The sequence below is a fragment of the Delphinapterus leucas genome, chromosome 6, assembly GCF_059928025.1.
Source record: "Delphinapterus leucas isolate spDelLeu-1000000601 "Yukka" chromosome 6, BTC_Dleu_Yukka2, whole genome shotgun sequence".
In the NCBI taxonomy this organism is placed as follows: Eukaryota; Metazoa; Chordata; class Mammalia; order Artiodactyla; family Monodontidae; genus Delphinapterus; species Delphinapterus leucas.
In genome coordinates, this window is record NC_143134.1 from 88,454,338 (window position 1) to 88,475,946 (window position 21,609).

The 21,609-nt window shown below is 51.5% G+C and overlaps 2 protein-coding genes across 3 annotated transcripts; one reads left to right on the forward strand and one right to left on the reverse strand.

Annotated features, from left to right (window-relative positions):
- The first annotated feature begins 804 nt into the window (after window positions 1-804).
- Window positions 805-19,322, forward strand: NPR2 (natriuretic peptide receptor 2). 2 transcript variants are annotated; one of them, XM_089913389.1, is made up of 22 exons: window positions 805-2,286; window positions 3,112-3,317; window positions 9,020-9,133; window positions 9,437-9,572; window positions 9,816-9,910; window positions 10,138-10,274; window positions 10,497-10,581; window positions 10,781-10,942; window positions 11,105-11,179; window positions 11,389-11,466; window positions 11,702-11,806; window positions 11,924-11,995; window positions 13,975-14,134; window positions 14,314-14,469; window positions 14,547-14,715; window positions 14,875-15,021; window positions 15,519-15,642; window positions 15,861-15,929; window positions 17,494-17,668; window positions 17,740-17,838; window positions 18,106-18,197; window positions 18,331-19,322. In XM_089913389.1, exons 1-22 carry the CDS (start codon window positions 1,620-1,622, stop codon window positions 18,394-18,396), a joined length of 3,189 nt encoding a protein of 1,062 aa, XP_089769515.1. In that variant the 5' UTR covers window positions 805-1,619; the 3' UTR covers window positions 18,397-19,322. The 2 variants fall into 2 exon arrangements, with proteins under 2 accessions (XP_089769515.1, XP_022455863.2); XM_022600155.2 differs by having other exon boundaries at window positions 807-2,286; window positions 10,138-10,270; window positions 10,822-10,942; window positions 18,331-19,321.
- On the reverse strand, window positions 18,317-21,015 carry SPAG8 (sperm associated antigen 8). Its single transcript, XM_089912639.1, has 7 exons — window positions 20,989-21,015; window positions 20,084-20,881; window positions 19,807-19,981; window positions 19,585-19,630; window positions 19,386-19,500; window positions 19,201-19,263; window positions 18,317-19,091 (listed from the first exon to the last, which is right to left on the reverse strand). Exons 1-7 carry the CDS (start codon window positions 21,013-21,015, stop codon window positions 18,876-18,878), a joined length of 1,440 nt encoding a protein of 479 aa, XP_089768765.1. The 3' UTR covers window positions 18,317-18,875.
- Between the last annotated feature and the right edge of the window lie 594 nt (window positions 21,016-21,609).

The window sequence follows — 21,609 nt, forward strand, 5'->3', positions numbered from 1 at the left end:
CCTTTATCAGGTGCAAGCCCAGGCTGTGCAGGAAGACAAAAGAGAGAAGAGGCTGCTCTGGGCTCCCACCCTGGAGCAGATGGTGTGGTGGGAGCCCAGTGGGCTATGGTGGCCTCTGAGGACACGGGAGGGCACATTGGGGTCGTGGGGACAGGAAGAGGGAGATTGGAGGGTTGAGTCCTAAGGAAGAAGGAGACTCATGGACTTCGTAAGGACTCAGGAAAAATCGGTCACCGGAGCGCCTTGGTCCCGGAGGGGCTTATCTTCCAGGGAGCAGGCATGTCTTACTGGTGAAGGAGGGAGAGGTTCCCGTCAATGAGAGGGGTGCAATCGTTTACTAGGTGGAGGACAAGTGAGGATACCGAATATGTGGGGATCCCTGACTGTTTCCTGGAGGCTGGAGTATTTGAGGGACTCAGGGGAGTTAAGAAAGGAGACCCTAAGAAGAGCGGGATACGCGAGGGGTGGGTAGGGAGGCCCTGGGCTCGTGGGAGTGTGTGAGATGGAGAGCGCGCGGCGGGGTGGCCCAGGGGCCTGGGGGAGACGGGGTAGGCCTTAAAGTGAGGGGACGCCCGGGACCTCGCCGGCCTGAGAGGCCCTTGCGCGGAGCCCCCGGCCTGTCGCCGGGTGGGTTGGAGACCTGGGAGGTCCCCGGGCGCCCGGGTGGGAGTAGGGAGTCAGGAGGGGGGAAGACAGCAGGCGCCGGAGGGTGGGGCCGGGCGGGGGAGGAGGAGGGGCCGCGGGGAGGGGGCGGGGAAGGCGCGGGGCGGGGGCGGGGGCGGGCGGCCTGCCCGGGGAGTCACACTCTGCAGCCGCCGGCGCAGCGAGCGGAGACGGCCGGGCCGCGGCAACCTGACCTGGACGAGCGGCGCGCCCGGGGGCCCAGGCGGGGGGCGGGAGGAAGCGCGGGGCAGCGCCGGCCGCCCAGGCCCAGGAGAAGCGGAGCAGAGAGGAGCGGGGACACGGGCGGGGCCGCCGCAGCTCCGGATGGGACCAGCGCCCTGGGCCCGTTAGTCCAAGCAGGAGCTTCGGGAGAAGCCTTCACAGGGAGATTTACCCCTGCCTTTCTTTCTCCTCCGGCCCAGGCCTCGCTTCGCTGCCCGCCTGCCCATGGTCCCAGTCCTTCCGCCGCGCCGGCCCCCTCCCACCTTATCCCCTTGGTCCTTCTTTTCGCAGCTCTCTGCCCTCCTAGCCCTTTCAGCGGTGAGGTTCTCCCCAGGCCTTCTCTTTGTACCAGCCAACCCCCCCCCTCCACCCCATCCCAGTCTCGGATCCCCTTTTCCTTCTCAGCTTTAGATTCATCAGACGAATTCACCTCTCGCTCTCCCCATCCCAGTCACAGGCCCCCTTGGTCCCTGCCTCCTCCTGCCACCCTACTCTTAGCCCTCCTCCGTCCCTGCCCTAGGCTAGTGGACCCACTCCTTACCCACTCCCCAGGGCTTCCTCCCATCTCCTCCTCCCCGATTCCTGCCACTTTCTGTATCCCAGCCTACCTAGCTTATCCTCACTTCTTTCCCTGGCGGCCTTCCCCAGGTTCCAGGCTGGGCGGTGCTTGTGGCTCCCCCGTAGGCCAGAGTGGCCCCAGGTTCTGGGGGGGGTGGGGCCGCGGCTTTCTCCCCATGGCAGTGCCATCACTCCTGCTGGTGGTGGCGGCCCTGGCAGGTGGGGTGCGTCCTCCAGGGGCGCGGAACCTGACGCTGGCGGTGGTGCTGCCAGAACACAACCTGAGCTATGCCTGGGCCTGGCCACGGGTGGGTCCCGCTGTGGCACTCGCTGTGGAGGCGCTGGGCCGGGCGCTGCCCGTGGACCTACGGTTCGTCAGCTCTGAACTAGATGGCGCCTGCTCTGAGTACCTGGCCCCGCTGCGCGCTGTGGACCTCAAGCTCTACCACGATCCCGACCTTCTGTTGGGCCCCGGTTGCGTGTACCCCGCTGCCTCTGTGGCCCGCTTTGCCTCACATTGGCGCCTTCCCCTGCTGACTGCGGGTGCTGTGGCCTCTGGTTTTGCGGCTAAGAATGAGCATTATCGTACCCTGGTGCGCACTGGTCCCTCTGCTCCCAAGCTGGGTGAGTTTGTAGTGACGCTACATGGGCACTTCAATTGGACTGCCCGTGCTGCCTTGCTGTATCTGGATGCTCGCACAGATGACCGGCCTCACTACTTCACCATCGAGGGCGTCTTTGAGGCCCTGCAGGGCAGCAACCTCAGTGTGCAGCACCAGGTGTATGCCCGTGAGCCGGGGGGCCCTGAGCAGGCCACCCACTTCATCCGGGCCAACGGGCGCAGTGAGTGTGGCCCGGGCTACTTAGGGTCAGGGGAGGAGGGTCGCTGTGTCCCTGGAGCTGAGCACTGGGAAGCTGTAGATGGAGATAGCCGTGGAGGAGCCGAATGTGGTGGTTGGGATCAAGAAACACGTGTGGATGGAGCCCCTGGGAGGGGCTAAGGCGTTATGTTGGGGGGCTTGTGGATGTCACAGACAGATGTGAACAAGGAGTAAGAGGGCCTGAGGGGAGAAGCTTGTGTCGGGGAGGGTGTGGGATTGGGGGAAGTTGAATTTGGGGAGCAGTGTGAGTTCCTTGGAATAGTGAGTGTGGTTGATGGTCACTCCAAAATGTGTGCCTGTCTGTGAGCAGAGACTTCTCAGACTGGGCCGCCAGTACCCCTTGGTGGCATAAAAAGCGTGAAGACTCCATGAATGGGCTTTGCGGTGTAGCTGATTAGGTTGGGAAAGACAGGTAAAGCTCCCACTGAGAGAAGTTCTGAGCAGTCAGTGCCTTTGAGCTTAGGGAAAGACAGGGCAGAGTGGGGGAGTGAGGAGGGCTGGCGGGGAGCAGCAGGCAGGGCTCTGGGAAGAGGAGGGCCTTGAAGGATAGCTCCCTTCCTCTGGGGTCTGGAGTCAGGCTCTGACTTCTGCCAGATGGTCCATACGGTCCCAGGGTACTTATGACATAGACTCCAAGGGGGGAGGGATGGGGAACATCTGCTGGGTGGTTGATAGATTAGGGCCTCTCTTCCTCGCTAAAGATGGGAATGCAGATGGTCAGAGAGGGGGCTGTCTAGGGTCCTGGATGCTTTCTCAGAGTGCCCCTCTGTCATGTACCTGCTCCCAGTTGTGTATATCTGCGGCCCTCTGGAGATGCTGCATGAGATCCTGCTTCAGGCCCAGAGGGAGAACCTGACCAACGGAGATTATGTCTTCTTTTACCTGGATGTCTTTGGGGAGAGTCTCCGTGCGGGCCCCACGCGCTCCACAGGCCGGCCCTGGCAGGACAATCGCACCTGGGAACAGGCTGAGGCCCTCAGAGAAGCTTTTCAGGTATCATTTGAGTCAAACTTGAAGGGAGCGGGGAGAGGAGCTTTTTTGGGAATTCTCTGTCTGTCACAAGACCCCACAGAAACCCCAGCAAGAGGGCAAGAATTGTGAACCACAGGGGTGAAATGGATGGAGGCTTTCCAAGTCTAGTCTCACCTTTGTGGCTCTTTCTCAGTGTGTCTTCCAAGGCTACCTCCCAAGATCCTGGAACACTGACTTTTCCTAAGTACCAATGGTAGATATATCGTGGGGTTGGGGGGGAAGTTCAGGAAAAGATCTAGACCCCGCCCCTGGGAGGGCTTCCACCCTTTCTGGAGAGGCGAGGCATGATTGTGGTGCAGTTAGATACAAGTACAAGAAAGGATGTGATGATGTGTCCTGGAACAGACACTAAGAACTTGAGTGGTTCAGAGGAGAGAGTCACTGTGGGCTGGGTTTAGGGAAAGCTATTATAAAGGAAGCAAGACTCTATGGTGACTTTAAAGATAGATGTCATGTTCCTAGTCAGAGTGGGAGAGAGGATGCAGGCAGCTGGAGCAAAGAAAAAAAGATGGGAATGGACATGTTTGGGGATCCAAGAAGATACTGACCTGACAAGAAAGAATGGTTCACTTGGAGCACATCATAGGAAATAATGCTGCAGAGGTAGATTCAGATTAAGGAGAGCTCTGAACCTAAGACTGAGGCGCTTGGACTTGAATGGTGGGGTCTTTGAGGTTTTTTTGTGACGAGAAATATACTGACAGAACTCAGGTTGGATTAGAAGAGGAGGAGACAGTGAGGCCACCTGCAATAGGTTAGAATGCGGTATGGAGGTATGGGCTTGAACTATGGTGATGATAGCAGGAATGAAAAGAGATGGATATGAGAAACAGTTTGTAGGGAAAATTGACATGACTGTCTTCACTTCACTTCTCTGCTCAAAACTTTCAATGACTTATTTCCTACAGAATAAAGTCCTGACTCCTTATCATGACATTTAAGATTCTATACGGCCCTCAACCCACTTTTAAAATCTTACCTCCCAGTACTGCTGAGTACTCCAGCCGGCTAGACCTCGCTCAGACCTGCTACCTCGGGCCTCCCTGCCCCTCTGCCTTTGGGCTCTTTGCTGCTTTTGTCCACAGTGGTCTTCCTCCCCTTACCCCAAATCTCTCCCTCTCAAAATCGTACCCATGAATTGCTCCCCGATTCTCCCACCGTTTTTTCGCTTACTTATGTACATAAGTACTTTTTAAAACTTATTTATGCATACCCTCTTCTTATCCCAAAAAGGATTTGAGGTGGTATATAGGATAACCTTAAGGTCTTTTCAGCCCTGAGATTCTTTGACTCTAAGTAGATGTGTATAAAGGGCTGGACTTGGGTGGCCACCTTCTCCAATGAGTAAGGTTTTATGCGGCTGTGGTTATATATTTGGTAGTGTCTGACTGTGAATGACATATCTGTTTGCATGCCTGAGTATAAGTCTGTGACCGTCACACTTGAACACGGGCAGTGGCAGGACAGGTTTTGTTGCTGCTGAACTTTTGCCTAAAACGACCTTCTCACCTTTGTGTGTCTGGATAATGCTTGTGTATTCTATAATACTCAAATCAGTTATTTTCCCTTCTAGGAAACAATCCCTGAATCCTCAGGTTGGACTGAATTTCCCACTCTTGTGCCTATCTCTATCTCCTCTAGAACCTACAACATTATTCAGTCAATGTTTGATTCATCTGAAGACTGACTCATTCTGTTAGTGTTTACTTAGCCAGCACCTGTTATGTCCTAGTCACTGTGCGAGGTGCTAGTATACAGCAGAGAACATAACAGATGTCCCTGCCTTTTGGAGCCTACATTCAGTAGAACAGACAGACATAAACAAGCAATAGATACAAACAGAACAAACTGTGATGTGTTACTTAAAAAGAGAAAAAAAGCATAGCGTGGTATGAGAGGAGAGTATCAGGGGGGTTGTGCTTTAGCTAGTGTGGTCAAGGAGGGTCTCTCTAACCCTCCCAGATGGGAAGACTCCACAGGCTTCTGGGCCATACTCTCTTTGTGGAGGGAACACCTCTCTTCTTGTGGGAGAATTCCTACCAGCCAAGGGGCCCCAGCACTTAGGGTAGGAGGAGGAGGGATCTAGTCTGCTAACAATTAGTTACATGCGGTTGACGCTTGAACACTGTGGGGGTTAGGGGCACCCACCCTCCATGCAATCGAAAATCTGAGTATAACTTTACAGTCAGGCTTCCCTCTTGGAGGTTCCATCCACATCTGTGGATTCAACCAAGTGTAGATCATGTAGTACCATGGTCTGCGTTTATTGAAAAAAATCTGCATATCAGTGGACCCGTGCAGTTCAAACCCAAGTTTTTCCAGGGTGAACTGTAAATTAATTCTCAGCTCTCCCACTCACTGTAGGCATTATTCAGACAGAAAAACAAAGAGGGAGGTTTTGCTACAATATAAGAGAAGGGGCAGTCAAGAATATGCTGAGGGGAAAATCAAAGGGAAGTTGTGTGGTCAGCTCCAGACAAGGGTGAAAGAGCAGAGAGCCCACACCCCAGAGATACCTGGCCCACTGGGGTCCCAGAGCAGGCCAGCCTGGAAAAGGTGGCGGCAGAGGTGAGGAGTCCCTGATATAGATGCCCACAGCCTTTCCAGGAGGGTGTCATGCCCAAGGAAGGGGTCCCAGCTCATGCTGGATACTAGCTATTGGGGGAGAGGACTCTAAAATTAAATATGTTGCTATGATTTTTCTCCCTCATTGAACCATAGCCGCTTGAGGGCAGGGATCCTGCTTGTCTTTGTATTCTGTGTGCCTAGCACGTTTGTTGAATTGAATCAATGTGTGTGTTGGGAAGAGGGGGGATGGGGTTAGGAATTCATTTAGACAGGAGTAGAGCTGGCAGGTACTGTAAACCAAGATGATCAACCAGGAAAGGGAAGAATAAGTAGATACGGTGGAACTAACCAAATGACTAGGCTCTAAGGATCCAGAGGCTCTGTCTGGACATTTGAGGACATTCTACAGGGTCAGAAACCCAGGCAGAAGCCACAAACTAGGTGACCAGCATGAGACTGGGTTACAGATGGGGGACACCAGCGGCTAGAACGGAAGTAAGCAGTAAACCAAGGGCCGTGGAAGGCAGCATCTCTTGTGGAGACCATTCTGTTAATTTAGGCCACTGTTAACAGCGCCTCCTGCGGCAGCCAGAGTGGGTCTGGGTGTGGGTGGGCCCACAGGCAGAGCCAGGCGTCTGCTGCCCTTGCACATTTCCCGGGCGCCCTCCTGGCTTCCACCCACCGCTGTACCCATTTTGGCAGCCTTTGCTTTTTTTTTTTTTTTTTCCCGCCTGGGGTCCCCTGTGGAATGGGACACAGTTACCTACCTTTACCTTCTCTCTAGCCCCTGAGCAAGAACAGAAATTCTTTGGAAGTTCTTCTGCTTCTCTCTCTTTTTTTTAGTAGCTGGTAACCACAGCAAAACAGAGTCGAGCATAGCAGTTCTCAAAGTGTGGTCTTGGGATCCTGGGGGCCCCTGGAATCCTTTTTTAGGGGGACCATGAGGGCAAAACTAGTTTAAAAATAATACTAAGGTGTTATTTGCCTCCGTCACTCTCATTCTTCCATGATTGTACAGTGGAGTTTTCCAGAGGTTATGTGACGTGTGATGATGTCATCATTCTGGCAGCTATAGGAGGTGTGCTTGTGTATTCTTGTGTTTTAAAACTTTGTCAGTTTTAATTTCTAATATGGTAAATATTGATAGATGTAATCCAAACAAACAAAAGCTCCTTGGGGTCCTCAATAATTTCTAGTAGCGTAAAGGGGTCATGAGACCAAAACGATTGAGAACTGCTAGTCTAGCAAAGAAACAAACCTAGGCAATTACTTTTTAAAAAGCATCGAAAACCTATTATCAACCTTTATAATGAAATAGACATTGTGTGAAGCCTGATCTTTTCAAGTTTTTTAACTAACTTTTTACATTTTTTGTCAACCATATCCTACCCTTCTATTTTTCTTTTATTCTTTGAACAAAGATCTCTTTGAATAGGTGTTACTGAACGAACCCTTCCAGCCCCACCCTCAGTCTCCCTCTCCTTTTTAATTCTGCCTGACAGTGGGAGAGTATTAGCAGTGTGTGATCAAGCATCCAAACGCTCCAGTAAGAATAATTACATCATGAAGTAGACTCCAGTCTAATATAATCAATGTGTATTAGAAACTGACTTCATTATTTCCTACCTGGAATGAATTGATCTATAATAGATCGTAAGTGATATATCTAGTATCCCTATGGTGCTTTCTATGACAGGAATTAACACAACTGGTAGAAACGGCTAGTTTTATTTTTTTAAAGAATCAATTTTATTTATTATATTTATTTTTTGGTTGCATTGGGTCTTCGTTGCTGCACATGGGCTTTCTGTAGTTGTGGCGAGGGGGGGCTACTCCTCGTTGCGGTGTGCGGGTTTCTCATTGTGGTGGCTTCTCTTGTTGTGGAGCATGGGCTCTCGGTGCATGGGCTTCAGTAGTTGTGGCACGCGGGCTCAGTAGTTGTGGCTCGCGGGATCTAGAGCACAGGCTCAGTAGTTGTGGCGCACGGGCTTAGTTGCTCTGTGGCACATGGCATCTTCCCCGGCCAGGGATCGAACCTGTGTCCCCTGCCTTGGCAGGTGGACTCCTAACCACTGCGCCACCAGGGAAGTCCCCAAACGACTAGTTTTAATCTCTCATTTCACAAAGTCATGTTTCACAAAATATATTGATCTGAAGTCTTTCCCCAAAGTTGCAGTGCCAGTTTCCTGATGAAGGCAGAGGCTGGTCTCAGTGATTGTGGAGGCCTGAGGTGGAGGCAGAGGCCAAGAAGTGGGAAGTGTGTGAGGCCACTGGGCCAGTGGGAGCCAGGCAGGCATCCCAGTGAAAGACAGAGACATGCTGCTGACTGTGGCCAATGAGAAGTGTGCATGACTGAGACCATGTGTGCCACTGGCTTATCTATGAGATGTGTGTGGGCATGTGACTGTGTGTTTTCCTTGTGACTCATGATGTGTGGGACTATGCCAGTATGCAGGACTGCATATGGTGGGTGTTCCATGCACATTAAAGGAGCCGGCTCATGGCTTTTTACAGATGGAATCACTCTCTCAAAGGATTTCCCCCAGTTGTCATAGGACCTGAAATCTCTAATTCACTGGGTGGAGGCACTGTGCTCAAGTGGCCCAAATGAAAATGTAAACATTTTACTGATAACATTAGCAGTAATTAACACCAGGGAGAGGAGCTGTTGCTCAGTGCTGTCCTTGCCAGTAAACAGGTACCCAGAAAGGATGGGACAGAGGAGCTGTGAGTGTTATGGCAGCCCTGCTGGGAGGCCTGGGTGGTAGTAGGGGCTTCAGGACGATGAGGAGCCCAGTTTGGGGGATGGAGTTGACTTCATGTATTTCCCAGTCTCCACCTTCCCAGAACCATCCTATCTATCTATCTTGTATGGAGGCGTGCCACCTGCTGTCCCCAGAGCATTAAACATACACACACACACACACACACACACACACACACACACACATGAGTTTAGTATCCTCTCGGCCTTCAGAGTCACCCATGTACATTTTATATCATGTATATTTCAGCAAGTTTCCCTGTCCTGCTTCCTCTCTTCCCCTAATGCCCATCTTGAATCATTTCCACTCTCCCATGTGCTGTTGGTACAGATGGTATTGGTCATCACATACCGAGAACCCCCGAATCCTGAGTATCAGGAATTCCAGAATCGTCTTCTGATAAGAGCTCGGGAAGATTTTGGTGTGGAGCTGGCCCCTTCCCTCGTAAGTAGATCTCTCTTTCCCCGAGAATCAGGCCAGACTTTGAGGAAAGCCTCTTCTCCCTAACTCAGAATCAAGCCTTGGCCATGGAGCCAGCCCTACTTTGGGGGCTGTCCACTTCCATTCAGGATTTTCTCTTCTGCCTTAGTGTTCAGTGAGGTAGGGATGGCACCTTAGGAATGAGAGGAGGGAAGAAAGCAAACCAGAGCGAGGAGAGGTAGAAGGAGACCCCAGAGATGGAAAAGGGGGCTGGGGAAGGGGCCTGGCAGGACCTTTGGAGAGCACTGCTGAAGTTACCACCCCCAGATGAACCTCATTGCTGGCTGCTTCTACGATGGGATCCTGCTATATGCTGAAGTCCTGAATGAGACAATACAGGAAGGAGGCACCCGGGAAGATGGACTTCGAATTGTCGAGAAGATGCAAGGAAGAAGATACCATGGTAATGGAGAGGGTCAGTTGGAGGCCAGAGTGCCGCTGTCACGCTCAGGAGTGGAGTGGGCAGAAGAAAACGCAGACACCAGGGGCAGGAGGGAGAGTTAGTAGGGGTCAGAGAACATGGCAGAGGTGGACACATATTAAGAATGGGGGCAGGGACAGACTGTGAGGTGACTGGAGGGATTGGGAGGATAGGAGAGGGGCCTAGGGTAGATCTCAAAGTAAGGGGTACTCCTTTCTGTCTTAGGTGTAACTGGACTGGTTGTTATGGACAAGAACAATGACCGGGAGACTGATTTTGTCCTGTGGGCCATGGGAGACCTGGATTCTGGGGACTTTCAGGTGATGGGGGATGAGGCAGGGAGGAGAGTGGGGGGCCTGCAAACCCAGCTTTCAGGGGGTCAACGGGGGCAGAATCACAGGTTCTAGAGGCAGGGACTTATTTCCTCTGCTGGAGCTGCTTGGTGGGTGGGCGGTAGGATGGGGAGAAAAGCACCCAAGTAGCTGGGTTTGGGGGGAGGAGGCTGGTGGGAGCAGGCCTGTGGGCCCTGTTTTCTCCTTCCTCACAGCCTGCAGCCCACTACTCGGGAGCCGAAAAGCAGATTTGGTGGACAGGACGGCCCATCCCCTGGGTGAAGGGGGCCCCCCCCTTGGACAATCCCCCCTGTGCCTTTGACTTGGACGACCCATCCTGTGATAAAAGTGGGTGTGTGCAGGGACTGGGAGCAATCCTTCCTCCCTTGACCTTCCATTCTTTCACCTCCTCCTCACAGGCTCCCCCACCCTTAGCTCTATATCACCTGTTCTCCTATGCCCCCTGCCTGCTTCTTTACCTCTCGAGATCTGTCTGCTCCCTGCACCTAAGAGCATCCCCCTCCCCGTTCACAGCACCACACACAGTCTTTCTCAGGGCCCCCTCTCCCTTCAGCCCCACTTTCCACTCTGGCAATCGTGGCGCTGGGCACAGGAATCACCTTCATCATGTTTGGCGTTTCCAGCTTCCTCATTTTCCGGTGAGTTCTGGGCTTTCCGCTGACCTACTCCCTCCCTCCCATTTCCACACAGCCTTCTGGCTGAGGCCAGGAGGCCCCTAGAACACGGGGGAGGGAATGCATCCCTCTCTCTCAGTCCTGTGTCTGGGGCGTGACAACTGCAGCTTCAGGAGCTGCCGGGAAGTCTCTGCAACCCCGCTGTTGGCTTCTGGGGTGGTAGGATTGGGCTTGCCAGTCAACTGAGGTGTGCAGTCCTTACAGAAAACTGATGCTGGAGAAAGAGCTGGCTAGCATGTTGTGGCGCATTCGCTGGGAGGAGCTGCAATTTGGCAATTCAGAGCGATACCATAAAGGTGCAGGCAGTCGCCTCACACTGTCGCTGGTGAGCCCTCGTCTCAGCTGTCCCTCTGCTTCCCTCTGAGTGCCTGTCCTTTCGTACCCTGGACCTTTCCCAGCACATCAGCCTGTAATGATAGCACCTGCACTACCACCACCATCTAATGTTCCTTTCATCCTTCCGCCTCCATGTTGCCCTTGGCCCCAGCGGGGATCCAGTTACGGCTCGCTCATGACAGCCCATGGGAAATACCAGATCTTTGCCAACACCGGTCACTTCAAGGTGAACAGTCGTCCACTTGTTCTGGTCCCCACCATTTCATTCTGTCTCATCCACATCTATCACCTCTTCCCGTGACCCTCTGCTCCTCATAACCCTCCTCTCTGTCCAGCTGATCTCCTGGATGCTCCCACAGTTCTCCAGTCCTTCCCAGCACCCAGAGACCCTTTCTGATATTAATGTCCCTCTTCCCCTTTCACTCCCACCATCAGGGAAATGTTGTTGCCATCAAACATGTGAATAAGAAGCGCATTGAGCTGACCCGGCAGGTTCTGTTTGAACTCAAACATGTAAGTCATGGTGTATGGGTTGAGGGCCAGGGGTAAATAAGAATGGGGAAGGGGAAGGGGAAGGGGAGGACTAGGGAACAGTAAAATTGGCTAGGAGGGCAATGGGTTTATTTATAAATGATTTCAAGTTGTAAAGACAATTAAGAGAAAGGTCCTCTCATGTAGTGGTAGATTTCTGTATCTAATTTTTAGCTCTTTCAATTCTCTTTTTCTTCCTTTTTTTTTTTTTTCCTAGATGAGAGATGTTCAGTTCAACCATCTCACTCGCTTCATTGGCGCCTGCATAGACCCTCCCAACATTTGCATCGTCACCGAGTATTGTCCTCGTGGGAGTTTACAGGTGAGGGATATAGGTGGGGATTATAGGGGCAGGGGAGATAGGCCCAAAGTTACACTGACTGTGCAGGCAATAGTGGGGCTAGGAAAGTCACATAATCTATTCCATGTCACTTACCAGGATATTCTGGAAAATGATAGCATCAACTTGGATTGGATGTTTCGTTACTCACTCATTAATGACCTTGTTAAGGTGAGTCTTCCCCACTCCTCCTTGAGTTCATCCACTTTAAAATGCCTCCCTCTTTCTATCTTTGCTTATGATTTCTCTTCCTAGTCTAAAAATTCCATCTCTCCATTTCCCCTTATTCTTAAGGTTGGGTAATAATGGGTAAACAATGGATTTGGGGCTTTTAATTGGGGGGAATGAGTTTTATCTGCCACAAAGAGTCCTGTACTTGTAGAGAACTTTTGTCTTCCTGCCCTAGCTCAAATCTCAGATCTCAAATATCTCAAATCTCTCTCCATCATCTTTTCTTTTTCCTCCAAGAGTTTATATTAAAATCTCTTAGCAGGGAAAAATTAATGGGGTCTCCAAACATTTATCTTCTATTTTTTTTCCTCATCATTTACTCTCTAACCAATATTTCACGTATCTGCTCTTTTGTTCAGAAAAACTGAAATTCGAAATGAACATTTATTAGTAAAACTAAGAGAAGCCAAGGAAAATTATACTAAATGTTTGGTATCTTCTAATATACTAGGTTTCAGCTATTTTCAAGTGACCCAGAGGTCTATGGATTTGTGAAGGCATAAATTTGAATCTTGCACAGGTGGGACAGGTGTTTAGAAGCAAGTCCCCTAGCCAGTGAGCTAGCCTAGTGGATCACCTGTACCACACCTGGAGCTGGCTTTGGTTTCTCTGCATAGTTTTCAAGAGGTTATTTAAAAAATTTTGTGTGTGTGTGTTAAAGTTTGCCATCAAGTCAGAGATAAAATATTAGGTAAAGTTGATGTGGTGCTCAGCTGGAGGTGTGATGATAAATGTAAGAAAAACATGACTCTTGAGAGAACAGTGATTTGATGGAAAGGTGATTTAGAACAAAGCCAGAAGCCTAACATCTGTATTCACGAGTTTGGAGATTCCCAAAGGTTTGTTGATATCAAGATGAAACGAATAAAAAGGAAGAGTTCACAGAGACTAGAGTTTTGAGTTGTTTAAGCCCAGAGCTAAACATTTAAAGGAGGTTAGCATACAGGACACCGTATCCTTTTTCGGTTCCATCTGAACTGACTTCCCAGGGGAAGCACCACTCTGCCTTCTTAGGACCTGCCTTAGAGTCCCTCACAGGCAACCTTTCTCTCCTCTCTGGCCCCAGGGGGGCCAGAAGTTTCAGCTTCTACATTGGCTTGGTAGCTACCTCCTACCTTTGTCCATTTCCCAGGTTTTTCTAATTTACTATTTTCTCCACTTTCTCTCTGGCCCGACATCCCCTGTAGTAGATGGCTTTCCTCCTCTATCTCGACTTGCCTGCCTATACATGGTTGTATGTTAAAGTTTACAACTGGCTAGTCTTCCTTGGTGCATCCAGGTACTCTTGATACCTGGATCTCAAGCCATGTCTTCCTGAGTAGTGGCCAAGCATTTGAGGCCACCATGGGTGTTGTATTCTTGGAGTTCACCCTCAGAGTTCTGATCCCTTCATTACTCAGAATACAGACCACCCTTTCCAGGGTGATAACTGATAGCTCCCCTTGTCCTTCCTCTTAAGCATGTCTCCTATCCCTGGTGCTTGGGTGCCGATATACTGCTTAAGGTACCAGGAAGAGACGACTGTCCTATTTTGCCTGCTTCCTGGGGTGGAAACTGTACAAAGGATGCATTCCGAAATTAGCTTATTGTTTTTATGGTCCCGAGATCTTTTTTTTTTGTTTTGCGGTACGCGGGCCTCTCACTGTTGTGGCCTCTCCCGTTGCGGAGCACAGGCTCCGGACGTGCAGGCTCAGCGGCCATGGCTCACGGGCCCAGCCGCTCCACGGCATGCGGGATCTCCCCAGACCGGGGCACGAACCCGTGTCCCCCGCATCGGCAGGCGGACTCCCAACCACTGCGCCACCAAGGAAGCCCGTGGTCCCAAGATCTTTAGACAGCTAGCTAATGTCCATCTCACGGAGAGGGGGTATCCCAAGCCAGATATGATCCGATCCCATGACTTGATCTGTATCCTGCAGGGCATGGCCTTTCTCCATAACAGCATTATTGCATCCCATGGGAGTCTCAAGTCCTCCAACTGTGTGGTGGATAGTCGTTTTGTGCTCAAAATCACAGACTATGGCCTGGCCAGCTTCCGATCAACTGCTGAACCTGATGACAACCACGCCCTCTATGCCAGTGAGGCCTTCCCCCACAACCTGCTTTTACATTGCTCCCCCAGCCCTGATCATTTCCACCTAGGGAGGGTGGGAGAGGGAGACGGAGTGACAGTAATACGGCGAGCATTATAGGAATGAGGCCAGGTGGGCTGGGGGATTTCCTTTTTGAGGACCTGGCCGCCTGTTCCCTCTTTTCAGAGAAGCTGTGGACTGCCCCAGAACTGCTCAGTGGGAACCCCTTGCCAACCACAGGCATGCAGAAGGCCGATGTCTATAGCTTTGGGATCATCTTACAGGAGATAGCCCTTCGCAGTGGTCCTTTCTACTTGGAGGGCCTGGACCTCAGCCCCAAAGGTGAGAGTCAATCTACGACCCAGAGCCTCCTCTACTTGGGGGACCTGTTCTTCATCCAAACCCTTTATCACCCTCAGAGATTGTCCAGAAGGTCCGAAATGGTCAGCGGCCTTATTTCCGGCCGAGCATCGACCGGACCCAACTGAATGAAGAGCTGGTTTTGCTGATGGAGCGGTGTTGGGCCCAGGACGCAGCTGAGCGACCAGACTTTGGACAGATTAAGGGCTTCATTCGCCGCTTTAACAAGTGAGAGGGCACTATGGTGCAGGAGCTCCCCGGGGCTAGAAGCCACATCAGTCTTAGTGGGTGAGGTGGGGTTGGTGGGACCGAGAGGGTGGGTTGGGTAGAAAGCCCTGGGGGTCTTGAGCATCTTGGAGCAGGTACCCTATCCTGGCCTCCTTCCAGGGAGGGTGGCACCAGCATACTGGACAACCTCCTATTGCGCATGGAGCAGTATGCCAACAACCTGGAGAAGCTGGTGGAGGAACGCACACAGGCCTACCTGGAGGAGAAACGCAAGGCTGAGGCTCTGCTCTACCAAATTCTACCCCAGTGAGACTCCTGTCCCCCTTCCTGAATTTTCCTGTGGTATTCTTCTGTTGGTTTCTGCCTAATCAAGCTCCTGAGAACTCACTTCCCAACCCTTAGAATGCTGCTTTGTTACATCTTGCTACCATGAGCCCATTCTGGCTCTAGACCGTGTGTTTTCATTCTGTCTCCAAATGAGTTGTGCTGCCTTCTTCCTGGCTTCCCATCCCTTCTTCTTAGGACGCTGCTCTACCAGACCTTTGCTCCAGCAAGTGTATGTAGAACAATCCCAACTTGAGACCTTTAGCCCACATCCTCAGGGATCCCCTTCCAACCCCACACCACCTGTACACCTTACCTTGCCCTGGACTGTAATGTCTTCCCAGCCACCTTCCTTCTCCTCCACCAGGCTCAGCTTTCATGTTAGAACTCATCTCTGCTCCAGCCATACACTCCTTTCCTCTCTCTCCCTCCCACCCTCTTTCTCTGAGTTTGGCTCAAACTGTACCTTTGCTTCCTAGTTCAGTGGCAGAGCAGTTAAAACGGGGAGAGACCGTACAGGCCGAGGCCTTTGACAGCGTTACCATCTACTTCAGTGACATCGTTGGCTTCACAGCTTTGTCAGCAGAGAGCACCCCCATGCAGGTGAGAGCCAGGTGAGGGGCAGAGGGTGGGGTAGAGACCTGCGGGAGCTTCACTGGGGCATAGAGATCCTTGATAATAGGGAAGATTAGCTTGGTCTGTAGTTTCCATATCTTGTTATGGCTTGTGTGTTAAGAATTCTTAGAAAGTTGGACAGTCTTAGTTGGACAGTCTTAGAAAGTTGGAAAGTCTTAAGGCCTCTACTTTCCCATCCCTGTTAGGTGGTGACACTTCTTAATGATCTGTATACCTGCTTTGATGCCATAATTGACAACTTTGACGTCTACAAGGTGAGAGCTGGGGCTGCCCTTACACTGACACTCTTTTAAAACCCAGTCTGCCCGAATCCCACATGCCTTACCTGCTCCAGGGTCAGTTTTCCTGCCTGGGTCTCCAGCATCCTAGTGCTAGAGTACCCTTTGTAGACAAATGAGGCTCTGGCACTGTAATTGTACATTCCCGTCTAATCTCTTGTGAATCCTTAAGGCTTGCCTAATCGGAACCATCACAAGATCTAGCCCCTGTCTGCCACTTTTTGCCTGGGGGTATAGGCATAGCCTAGTCATCTTTTCTCTTCTCTTCATTCACTCCAGACATGGAGGAATCATACAGGATGTGGGTATAGAATGATTTATTGGGGTGAGGGACAAGCTATGGAGTGAAAGCTTTTTGTTGAAGTCATTGAGTTGGCACAGGGTAGGCTTTATTGTGCTTGGGAGTAAAAATGATCGGGCTTTGTGACCAACTGTGTGGCCTTAGGCAAGTAACAGAAGCTCCCTGAGCCTCAGATGTTTTATCTGTATGATGGGAATAATAAATTTATTGTGGAAAATGCCTAATATTGTACAGATAACATTTATTACCCACTCCTGTCCCTTCCCTTTGGACTTACTCTGCCATCTCTGTTATTACTGTAACAAAGAACTCCCATAAACCCTTTACTTGCATTCACCAATTGTTTATATTTTCCCCCATTTGCTTTATTTAAAAAAAATCTATGTATCCATGTATTATTTTCTGAACCTTTTGCAAGTAAGTTTCAGACACAGTGCCCCCTTTTTAAAAGAAATAAATTTATTTATTTTATTTTTAGCTGCGTTGGGTCTTTGTTGCACGCGGGCTTTCTCTAGTTGTGGTGAGCGGGGGCTGCTCTTCGTTGTGGTGCACGTTGCAGTGGCTTCTCTTGCTGCGGAGCACGGGCTCTAGGCTCGCGGGCTGTAGAGCACAGGCTCAGTAGTTGTGGCGCACGGGTTTAGTTGCTTCCCGGCATGTGGGATCTTCCCGCACCAGGGCTCGAACCCATGTTCCCTGCATTGGCAGGCAGATTCTTAACCACTAGACCACCAGGGAAGCCCCACAGTGCCCCTTTATCCCTAAACAGGTCAGTGTGTAGTTCCTAAAAACAAGGACCTTCTCTTACACAGCTTCAGTACAATTAACGAAGCCAAGTGCCTGCTTTCTTACCTTTGACACTTTAGGCTGTCTGAGGCTCATTTCACTGGGCCTCGCTGACCTCCCCACCAGCTTCTGTGCTCTTCAGGGCAGCCCTGTTGTCTTGCTTCCCATTTCCTGACAGCAGAGCCTATTTGACCATGTCCTGTTGCAGACAGGGTGTCCATTCAGCAGACATTTGTAGAGTATTCGCCAGGTGCTGGGATGGGCAGGAGGATTTACAGATTCCCTTGACTTCCCCTTCTCCCAGATTCTCAGGACCATGGCACTTACTTTCTAGTCAATGTTCTGGCCCCCAGGCTGTCAGGATGACTCATAGTGGTACCCAGCTTGTCTCCTTCTGCCCTTCCCCATCCCCACTGATACAGATAGAGGTGACCTTTTCATCCCCCTCTCAATCAGGTAGAGACGATTGGAGATGCCTACATGGTGGTATCTGGTCTCCCAGGCAGAAATGGTCAGCGCCATGCCCCGGAAATTGCTCGTATGGCCCTGGCATTACTGGATGCGGTTTCTTCCTTCCGCATCCGCCACCGACCCCATGACCAGCTGAGGCTACGCATAGGGGTCCACACGGGTAAGGCTGACTCTCACTCCTGTCCTCATATCGACTTTTCCCAGGCTCTCCCAACCTATTTCTTCTCACAGGGCCCGTCTGTGCTGGGGTCGTTGGCCTGAAGATGCCCCGCTACTGTCTTTTTGGAGACACAGTGAACACTGCTTCCCGAATGGAGTCTAATGGTCAAGGTGAGACATTAGCCCTCAACCCCAGCATCAGCCTCAACCTGTGTTGGCCTTTTCTTCTTTTCAGAGTTCCTCCAAATCTCATTCTGAGACACCACAGTTCCTGATTGCCCCATCCTTGGACATATTTTGGTTCTAGTGCATGTGCCCTGGGAAGACTGAGACCCTCCTGAGGGATGGTGGTTGGGTAAAGCTCTCTCCGATCCTGCCAGTTCTTCGGTTGCCTTTTCTTTGATTCTTCTTTCCATCATTTCCCCTATCCCACCCCAGCCCTTAAGATTCATGTCTCCTCTACCACCAAGGATGCCCTGGATGAGCTAGGATGCTTCCAGCTAGAGCTTCGAGGGGATGTGGAGATGAAGGTGATGGCAGGCCATGGGGAGGGAGTCATGGAATGGGAGGATGAACACAATCACGGGGTTTGTGGGGGGAAGGGAGGGAGATATGAGGAATAACATAGAAGAATCTGAATTATCTCTACTTCTCCGCTTCCAGGGAAAAGGAAAGATGCGAACTTACTGGCTCCTAGGAGAGCAGAAAGGACCTGCTGGGCTCCTGTAAACCCCACTTCTTCCCAAGTCAGACAATCCCCTGCTGCTGGTACCCGGGTGGGCAGTGGCCATCATCTCTCCACATAGCAGAAGTGGACATTGTCACATGAGATGGAAACCAACATGCACAAAACCCCCAACTTATATGGAAGTTGCTGCCCTTTGCAGCCCAGCCTTGTACATATACCTGTTCCTCTCTGGCCTGGTTCCTTTCCTCCCTACCTTCTGTAAATATCTGTATCTAAACCAGAATATTTTGGCCAAATATAAAACAAACAAAACCAGTCATGGTGACATAGTCTGTGTTAGGGGCAACTCCAAGGAAAGGTTATGGGGTATGGACACGGTAACTCACAGAATCACTGAATGAGCAGTCTCAGGATGAGAGAGAACCCTTTTTATGTAAAGAGCCCCTTCACCAAGTACAGACCGAATTCACTTCCTCCCCATCTCTTCAGTACAGACAGAAGGAGATTCCATATTCCACGTCTACTTCCCTCCTCGACCCTTAGACAGGAGTAGTTCTACCCCTCCCTCCACCACCTGCCCTCCTCCCTGACAGCCAAGGGAAGATATTTTTCCCAATTGGTGGGAATAATTCTCGGGTTCATAGGGCAAGGGCTGCCCTAGAGACAAAGGCACTGGTGTTGAGAAGCTGCAGTTCTTCCGGAATGGCGTGTCCAGAGTCCTGATGTTACTGACACCCTGGAGGAGTGCCAGAATGAGGACAGAGCCCTCTCTCCTCCAAGCCGGGACAGAACAGCCTCTTCCCATCCTTTTCCCCCACTCCCAACACTTGGTCACCCTCACACACCTGTAGCTGTGGTGCCCTCTGTAGCCAGAAGGTTTCAGGCTGTTCCTTAGGGTAGTCGTGAGGCTGTGAGGGAGAGATACCGAATAACTCTTGGCCTGAAGCTCCCTCTCTCAACCTCTGGGCCTGCTGCTTTCCCACAGCCTGTCAGGGCCCAGCTGTACAAGTGGGGTGGGATGGGTTCTTACCTTTGTTGGGGCAGGAGGCCCTGATTGCATCAGCTCCTTTCCATAGTCGTGGTGTGTCACAGACTCGACCTCAGAGTCCTTCCTTGTGGGTTCCTGCTCTGCCTGCACCTCTTTACTACATTGGCCTGGGGGGCATCAAGGCCATTCTCCCCTGATTTTTGTCCTCCCCCTCCCCTTTCCCCTTCACCCAGCCTCTCACCAGATCTGGTGGTGCAAGAACATCTCCAGCATGGCTTCACGTTTCCCTGCGGGAGGTCAGGGAATGGACAGAGTGGGGGAGTCTGGTTAAGAAACAGGCCCAGAAGGAAAAAAATTGGGGAAAAGGAAGAAAAACTGAGCTTTGCGTTTTGCACTCATCAGACATTCCTCTCTTTTTTTTCTCTGCTAGACTCACTCTGGCCCGTTCTCTCACGTTTCATACCTCGAATTGGCTGAGAGTGGTTTCCTGGGGGCTGGTATGAATCTTTCTGGGTGGTGCTGGAGCACATGGGTGACTGTGGCTCCAGGGTCAGCAGTCCCCGGTGTCCGTGTCGGAAAAAGAAACTCTCAAAGCCATCCTGCATGCTTGGGACTTGATCCAGGTGGTTGGTGGCTCTCTGTGGGCCCCAAGTTGAGTGACCATGATATCCTTTCTGGTACCCACCCTCATCGACTGGGGGCAGCCTTCAAGAAAAAGGAGCAGGTTAAAACCTTAATACCTCCTCCTCCCAGTCGTAGAGAAGGCACTGGCCCCGTGGCAGTGTTTCATTGAGAACCTTACTTGTCCCTTCAACCTCAGGGGGCTTCCACAGCCCTCGGGCACCAGGTTCTGAGACTTTCAAAAATTTCCAGGGTTGTTTCTGAGGCTCCCAGTGGCTGTGGTGACTCCAGGAGGCATAATTAGGGAGCAGATCTGCCCTGGGTTTTATGAAGCCTGAAGCAGCAGAGGAGCTGAAACCAGCGCCCTGGCCAGAGCCTGGCCTATGCCTAGAATCAGCGGCAGGACCAGGACCCGTGCCTCGACCAGAGCCGTTACCAGGACCTTGACCAGAGCCACTGCCAGGACCAGAACTGGAGCCAGGACCAGGGCCAGAGCTGAAGCCAAGACCAGGGCTAGAGCTAAGGTCATTTGCAGTATAGGGAGTCCAAGCAATATGGGAAACAGAGACAGGCTCAAAGCCAAGTCTCCCGTGGCCTATCTTGTGGGTGAATCTGGGTCCAGTGTAGCGCTCCCCAAGAAGACTTTCAGAGGAGGGCTCCATGAGAAGGCTCCGTTCAGAGTAGGGCGCTGGGGTCTTTGTAGGTAATGCAGCTGCTTCGATAGTGGAGGCGGCTGCAGGGGCTGCAGCAGCTGCGGAAGCTTCTGCCGTTGCAGCTTCCAGGGCTGACCTATGACGGCCATCCCAAGAAGGAAAGGGATCCGAAATAGACCCTAGTCCTTCGGGGCTGGGCTGTACATCTAAAGAGCTGAAAAAAAGTGAAAGCGGCAAAGTTGTCAGAAGCGCAGCAAAGCGAGTCTATTAACCTTCCTTGTCCCCTTAAGCCTGCAGCCAGAGCTGTGCCTCTCACCGTGACTGTGATCCCTCGGTAGACGCAGTGGTCTCCATCTTCAGACGCCAGCTACTGGGTTGCCATAGAGACGGCAAACCATTCCAGGAGACTGCGCGGAACCAGAGCTGGGCTGACGGCGAGGGTGGGGGTGGAGGCAAGGTCTCTGCGGGGCGGAAGTCTTGCACCTGGCGTAGTTTGGGAAGTCTGCCTTCCGTCCGGCCTCCCTTCCGCCTCAGCCCGGCTTTTACGGTTCCGCTGGCCTGAGGCCTCGCCCTCCATACCTAAGCAGGACTTACTGAGGCTTTCTAAGGTGGTTCTTTGCGTTGAACAGGCACAGAGCTGTTATATCAGATGAAAGCCTACTTGGTATGTTTATGTAGGGGCAACAGTAGTTCATTCTCAAAACTGGGGGCATCTTTTTAAAAATTTTAAGGATGAAAAGACATCAGACAACAGCTTAAAAGCAAAATGGTGAGACATGGGAATTAGTCAAAGGGTAGCGACTTTTTTGGTGTGATCACTTCTCTTTCAATAAAAGGCCCTCACATTGACAATCCTCCTTCCAGACCCCCTTAGAACATGGCTTGGCATCTGAATTGAGCAAGTCTTGGGATTCAGTCTCTTCCTACTCATTCAGGCTTATTCCTACTGCTACTTTTCTAGAGGCCTGACCCAGGTGGACCATGAGTCCTGA